Source organism: Botryllus schlosseri, chromosome 11, assembly GCF_051294905.1.
Source record: "Botryllus schlosseri isolate E-star chromosome 11, Bs_hap1, whole genome shotgun sequence".
In the NCBI taxonomy this organism is placed as follows: Eukaryota; Metazoa; Chordata; class Ascidiacea; order Stolidobranchia; family Styelidae; genus Botryllus; species Botryllus schlosseri.
The window spans coordinates 7053611-7061022 of NC_137246.1; the positions used below are offsets into that span (position 1 = coordinate 7053611).

Consider the following 7412-nt stretch of genomic DNA (forward strand, 5'->3'; position numbering starts at 1 on the left):
ATAGAGTATGACTGGAGTGACGACTCGATTGTTCTCCCATTGTTAGCCGGCAGAATGGTCACGGTCAGATGGATCCACCCAAAACAGGATAGCCCAGTGCTTGTTTCAATGGCGTTCAAGGCGATTCGTCGTGTATTTCTTCAAGTTGCGTCGGAATTAGTTTGACAGTTCAACATTTAGGTACCGGTGGCGAGTCGTTATGACTAGTGAATAATACTGTGTAGCCCATGTTACATTTCTCACGAGATTGATGTGATATTGTCGCTTTGATCCTTTGTAGAGTTTGCTACGTATAGGAATATAATGACAGAAGGTATAGAATATCTGGTTCGTGTGCATTGGCTATTGTGAGATGAATTCATAGAAAGAAAGACTACAAAGTGAACAAGTGGAAAGATCTTGAACTATACCGATATGCAATTCACAATATCGTTGATTCAAAATATGTCCTATATTAACTGCAGAAACTCGAGTATGAATATAACAAATAATATTGCAACTGTCTTGTAGTCTTATATAATGCCTGTCCGATAACCGCAGAAAGTTGAGTATGACTAGCAGGATTGTAACTGCCGCACCCCAAACCCCCCCCCCAATAATGGGGGGGGCGAGCTCGAAGGGGGCTCAAAATTATTTCGCGAATTAGCATAAATTATTGAGTATTTTTCAAATATTTATGCAACTTTTTCAAAAAATTTTCGCGCTGCGTGTGATTTCAAGTTGCCAACTTTCTTATTTATTTGGTAGCCTACTCTTCCCCAAGACAAAATACGCAAGATTTATCGAAATGGACATATCGGCGAGACATTTAAAGTTTTTGAACATGTAACATGCAACTCCAAGAAGTGTCCCAGAACGATCGGCAGTTAGAAAACCTGGGCCAAAAAGGACTGCCCGCTTACGCTGACCGAAAACTTTGTTATATATGCAAAATGCATATAGGTTTAATTTTCCATAGGCGCCTAAATGACTGGCGCCTAATGTTCCTGTCTTGGCAATCTGAACCTCAGAAGACAAATACCATTCCGCAGGGAAAAATTGTATGCCCGTAAAGAAATACCAAGTTGAAATCGCGTGCGTCGTTAGTCTAGTACATTTGGGCGATTCTGTATTTTTTGATATAACAGAGAGGAGATCACGAAATGACATCATGAAACGAAGTCATACCAACGGGGCCACCCGCCCGAATATGTTTAATTATTATTTACGGGCCCTACAGTTTCCAAGCCACCTCATTCAGCTCTACCATTAAATCTGACAACGTGGACAGAGAGAACAAGAAATTGATAGCAATATATATGCAATTCCCAATATTATTGACCGATTTTATCATGAATCATCGAATATTTTCGAGCTGGCTTACTAAACTGTGGCCCTTATTTAGTGACAAAAGCGAACAACGTGATGGGGGGGGGCGGTTTATCACCCTATGGGAGCCCAAGACCCAAGTTTTATTGGGGGGCCTGGCCAAGTGCTGTTTCGTTCCTGCGAACGGGTATACGCCCAAAGATGTTCAATTATTATTGAGGGGTCCTACCATTTCAAACACACCTCACTCAGGGTCTACCGTTAAATCCACGTGGGCAGAGAGAGGATAAAAATTGATAACAAAATATATTCAATTCCCGATCATATTGACCGATGAAATCATGAATTTTGAAATTTTTTGCGCTTAGCGCGTGTGGACGTTCAAAGCTGCCCCACTAAACGGACGGTGAACACAGATTATGAGTAGCAGTACACAGCGTATAGCCAATGGGGGGTCTGGGTGGCGAAGCCACCTAGAAGTTCGGTTTATCACCCTATGAGGGGCCCATGACCAACGTTTTTTTTGGGGGGGGCTGACGAAGTGCTGTTACGGCTCTGATGACTAGAGCAAGAGCCTTGTGTAATGTTAATGTTCTGCTTGAGCTCGACTCACAATAGCCAGAGCTTGCTCCTTGAAAGTGTGCAAAATCCCACTTGAAGGGAACATGTTGTCATTGCCAAGAACACAGGAAGACGTCGGCCGGTCGACATTAGTAGTAAGCCAATGCACCACGTCAAGGTTTCGACCAACGTATTGGTTTCCTTTTTTAGGTAGGGAACCTCAATGTGGATAGGCAGCATTTGCCACAGAGAGAAAAACTACCATACTAAAAGAGCATATTGTTCATTTTTTTTCAAGCCATCTCGCAAACTTTTGGAGGACTATTTTTGCTTCTCATGCAATGCAAACTTTGCAAAATTATGAGACAAGATGTTATTCAAGTGTCTCATTGCCTTGTCCATGACATCCTCAACCTCATTTAGGTCTGAGCCAGATTGAAGTGACACAGTATGAATTAATTTGTTAAAGAATGGATCACAGTGAATTGCGTCAAGTACCCTGAAAAAATCGATCTTTTTCAGGGGTTTTGCCATTTCTTTATTGTGGATAACATAAAAGCGGAGAACCATGTCATGAAACTGTTCAGACGGGCTCTTCAATCCACCGACTTTCTTCTGCATCACTTTAATGAGGTTTCCCGATGGTGCTGCAGATGTTAGGCATGTGGCAATTGCTTCGTTAGCTTGCTTAGAAATGGCTCCAAAAAGCACTCCACCAATATATTCAAGTATGTCTAAAAATATGCCAAAGTTTTTCCATGGAAAGGCAAAATATCAAAGGCTATTTACTTACCAGATTCCTTGCTGTTGACTCCTCCAATCTCTGTGATTGGATCCTGTTCTATGACCGCACACGAGAGAATCAAACATCTTCAAAAATAATGCTGAAGCTGGCAATTGCGGCAAACCCAGCAACTTGTTAGCTTGGTAACAGATATTAGAATAATGTTGATAAAATCCGTCAACACCAAGTTTGCAATATTCAGAATGGAGTTGTTTCACCAATGGAACAGCTTTGGTCACGTCTAGTTCCTCGAATGATGGAGCGTATTCAAAGTATTTTTTGGTATTTACACAAGCTCTCTTCAAAACAGCAATTACAGCAGCCTCAGATATATCCCAAGTACTGGTGGGAACTTTATGATTTTTGTAATGTTTTTTCAGAGCTTTCATAGTCGGAAAGGATGCTTCGCATTCCTCACAAATCACACCTTTCCAGTTATCCAGTCCTTCGAAACATTCTTCAATTTCCATTTCAGTCAGTCCCTCCCAGTCATCCCAAAGTGATGCAGCTGAATCAGTCATGATACCGAATTCTATCCGTGACGAAATATGATCTAAATCTGGCGAAAAATATAACAGAGGCCACACGGTATTATTCACTAGTCATAACGACTCGCCACCGGTACCTAAATGTTGAACTGTCTAACTATTTCCGACGCAACTTGAAGAAATACACGACGAATCGCCTTGAACGCCATTGAAACAAGCACTGAGCTATCCTGTTTTGGGTGGATCCATCTGACCGTGACCATTCTGCCGGCTAACAATGGGAGAACAATCGAGTCGTCACTCCACTCCAGTCATACTCTATAATCCCACTTCAATACATACACCACAGCCGCAGCATCAGAAATCCTCATGGTAGTACGTCATCGACATGCTTCATTGATTTTACTACCGTTTTCGTCTGTGGTGGCATTTTGCGACTTTCGCTGCTCGATATCTCAGAAAATACGTAATTTTAGAAGGTATGGTGTATATTTTTGGAATCAGCATGTAAAACTCTACTGAATGAGCCAAAGTTGTTTCGGTGGATATAGTTGACCTTTAGGCCAAAAATAATAAAGACAAGAAATAGCGAACGAATGTATTGTGCAAGTAGAAAATCAATAGCCGCCTCAAAATAACTTAACTTTTCGGGCTTTCGCCGAAGGAAGAGCAGCGATAATATCCTCAACTTCAAGTCTTTGAACGTAGACAGAATGGATAGAGCTGATAGGAGATCAGCATTCATGGTATTATTATTATTACACACAGGTATTAGCAGTGATGCTGATACGCGCATTCACACATATTACTCTTTCACTTGCATGCGTCCGTCTTCGGGTCTCTGCCGCCGACTTTATGAGAGCGTGGCTTACTCTGTTTCTGGGCTTTTCAACACACTGTTAGTGCAGCGGGATTGGCGACGAGGAGCCCTACGACACATAGAAACATAGTGGAGCCGAGACTCGAACCAAGAATTATTGGTGTCGTGACGGTGTCGCTTAGCACACTGCTCCACTCGCTTCCCCAGCATTCATGGTAGAACGTAAATAAGACTTAATCAGTTTGAGCTTTAAGAAGCTCCTCTCACAGCTCGCAATTGAAACCCCAATGGTCAGATAAAGTTTCAGACACGAGCATAAATATGGTGTCGAATCAAGTAGCTTTGCGTTGCATATGTTTCTGCATGTTCTTGTCAATTGTTTGTTGCGATTGTAGTCTCATTGCAAGGTCTTTCCATTTCTCCATGCATTATTTGTGAATTCTCATGCTCAAATATGCGTGGATTTAAATGCCAAAAATGATCGAAACATTTTGTGCTAAATAAAGCAGAGCCAGTAAAATGGAACAACTTACAGCAATAACAATACAATCCAGATTGCTTTTTCGAATATAATGACCAACTTCTCAAAATTCTGTCACCGTTTTTGAGTATTTTATAGAACCATTCTTTGGAAACACTTCTTCGCTCAACCTTAGTGCTGTCGCCAGCTTTAATTATTCTGCTGCTGGAAGCAAATGGCCCATCCTTGTTTTGATACCTCTCTGGTCCTGCTTTGACTAGCTCTACCCTCAAATGGTGATCCATAACTTCAGGCCAAGAGGCCACATCATTGAGCAGATTATTGACTACTGCAACTGCTTCTTCGTTGTTTTCACCTTCGTCTACATGTGTAACAGGCAAAGCATAATTGATATCATTGGTAGGCCTATGCCTATTACTCTTGGTAAACCCTGCTCTTGCGTTTCTGCAGATAAGCTTATCTTTTCAGTATCTTTCTGGAGCTCAGTGTTATTGTCCTGATTTTGATTTGAATCGTTCTCTGTTAATGTTAAAGAATCATTTGAGCCAGAAGAGGTTACAAATTTTAGCATAGCTCCCTCGTGCTTTTTTATTTCTGCTTGTCTTGCTTTCCTCTTCTTTCAAAAACAAGCTGCACTCGCTTTGACACGTTTCATTTTCGAGTCTTAATTAACACTAGTATAAATCTAAGCACATTCCGTCAATTTGACAATTATTACCAACTTAAACAGCCTAGGAACTGTCCTAGGAAACTGGTTTACCTTCACAGCTATATCGGTCTGCTGTACCAAATCGTCACCCAGAGTATGGATCACTAACCTACGGATAGATGCGCAATTTAGTTGTTAACACTTGAATACCCAGACAAGCCTACTGCTGAGCCAGCTGAAAGCAGCATAATTGGTCATGGTCATTCTATAGTTGGCCAGGCCCTCCGAGCGCTCAAATTTAACAATACTGATCTTAATCGAAAGCTATTATAGCCCTGATTCAGGAAATACAATTTAAATGCTGGCATTGTTCCAAATAATAATCGCTCGATATCATTTCCATTATCATGGTCAATTGGTGATTGTGTTGCGGCGCTCCGATTGTTAGGAACAATCGGCCTTGACGGCTATTTCGGAGTGGTTCCATTGCCATGTTAACATATTAATTCGTGTTTCGGAATCAGCGCGACACTAGCTTTCGATTGAGACCAGTTTGATTAAATTTTAGCTCACGGGACGTCAGCTAAAGGACTACCAATTAGGCTGCTTTTAGCCGGCTGTGTACACTGAGCAGTAGGGCTGTTCAAAAATAAGCTTTTTTCCTGAATCTTTCGGGTTACTTGATTAAATCGTTAGGTTGCCTTAAAAAATGACGCACACCAAATTTGAATTCATTCCAACCCATATTCGCGGATTTCGTAGAGTTTGAAAATTTTTAATTTGCCTAAAAATGCAAATAAAATTTTTTTTCCAATTTTCCTTCCAACCTTATCAAATTGTTGCACTGTCTTCAAAAACGATGCTAAACAAATTTGACTCAATTCCAAGCTGCAGAAGCCGAGTTATTCAAGTTTTTTGATGATAATTCTGGGATGATCCACCAATCAAGGATAATCCCAGAATTATCAAAGAAATACTGAAATAACTCCACTTCTACGGCTTCGAATTGAGTCAAATTTGTTTTGCATCGTTTTTGAAGACAGCGCAACAATTTCATGGGGTTGGCAGAAAAATTTGAAAAATTTTTTTTTTGCATTTTTAGGCAAATTCAAAATTTTCAAACTCTACGAAATCGGCGAATATTGGTTGGAATGAATTCAAATTTGGTGTGCGTCAATTCTTAAGGCAACCTAACGATTTGATCAAGTAACAAGCAAGATTCAGGAAAAATGGTTATTTTTGAACAGCCCTACTGAGCAGTGTGCACTGTGCAGCCTCATTTTGCCGCCCCCTTGGAGCCTGTCGCCCCTGGCGAAGAGCCAGAACCGCCAAATGGCTGCTACGCCACTGGGAGGGGTCCGTGACAACCAAAGGGTGTCCGCGAAGACACAAAGATTGAGAAACACTTATCTATAGGCTTAATCTCATGTCCTGAGTCACTGTATCGGGATTATATCAATCGCTTTAGGCAAATTGAGACATATGTATTGTATATATAAATATATATATGAAGAATATCAGAAATTTTAAGTTCATACTGAGATATATGTATAGGCCTACTTCAAAAACCTTTACACAGTTGACATGGTCTTCATAACACTATTGAAGAGGTAATCGGAACCACAATAAAAGCTATATATGCGCATTGCTAATGATACAAAAGGCATCAAATTGCAGTATAAAACATGGGGAAATGATTTCAACGCGAACGCTGATGATGAAATATGTGCCTCAATATATCCAGTTCAGATGTCGGTTGATGCGCTACATGTTCTTTCTCTTTCACGGGCTTTTGCTTTTGTTCCATTTTTGTTATATTGTCTCGAAGTAGCTCGGTCGGGAAACGATCCCAGTCGTCAAGTTGATCGGGAACGCAGTAATAATAAGGCCAAACCTGAAAAATAATCAAAGCGTCACCTTATTTGTTATGAAGAATTCTCTTAGGCAGAGCTGGTCAAAGTTGCCAGTTTAGCAACAGTTCGGCATGTTACTAGTAGAAAAGAGAATAATATAATCAACATCTTCACAACAGGAAGTACGCAATGTTTACGATCCCATCAAGCCATATCATAGGATATATCATATAATATCACACCTTTAATTCTCGCAGCATGCTGATTGCTTCTTCGCCGCTTTTACCATTTAGTGAAACGCCCAGTAAATGTGCGACCCATTCAGGTTTTATTATATTCCCGATCTCCCGTGATCTCCTCTCGGAATAAATCATCCAATTCGTTGCATTGAATCGGTAGTCTTCCATTTTTGTTGTTCTTGGTGGTTCGTATAGTCGTGCGTGTGACTGTGGCAATTTCAACAGCGCG

The 7412-nt window shown here is 40.8% G+C and overlaps 1 protein-coding gene across 1 annotated transcript; it reads right to left on the reverse strand.

The window, feature by feature from the left end:
- Positions 1 to 6554: 6554 nt before the first annotated feature.
- Positions 6555 to 7412, reverse strand: LOC145450865 (uncharacterized). The gene is made up of 2 exons (XM_080329368.1): positions 7187 to 7412; positions 6555 to 6985 (listed from the first exon to the last, which is right to left on the reverse strand). Exons 1-2 carry the CDS (start codon positions 7349 to 7351, stop codon positions 6791 to 6793), a joined length of 360 nt encoding a protein of 119 aa, XP_080185494.1. The 5' UTR covers positions 7352 to 7412; the 3' UTR covers positions 6555 to 6790.

Bases quoted from the DNA above. Each gene is read 5' to 3' on its own strand.
- LOC145450865 (XM_080329368.1), bottom strand. From the start codon at position 7,351: ATGGAAGACTACCGATTCAATGCAACGAATTGGATGATTTATTCCGAG. The intron at 6,986-7,186 runs GTGTGATATTAT...ATTATTTTTCAG, and splicing joins GCATGCTGCGAGAATTAAAG to GTTTGGCCTTATTATTACTG.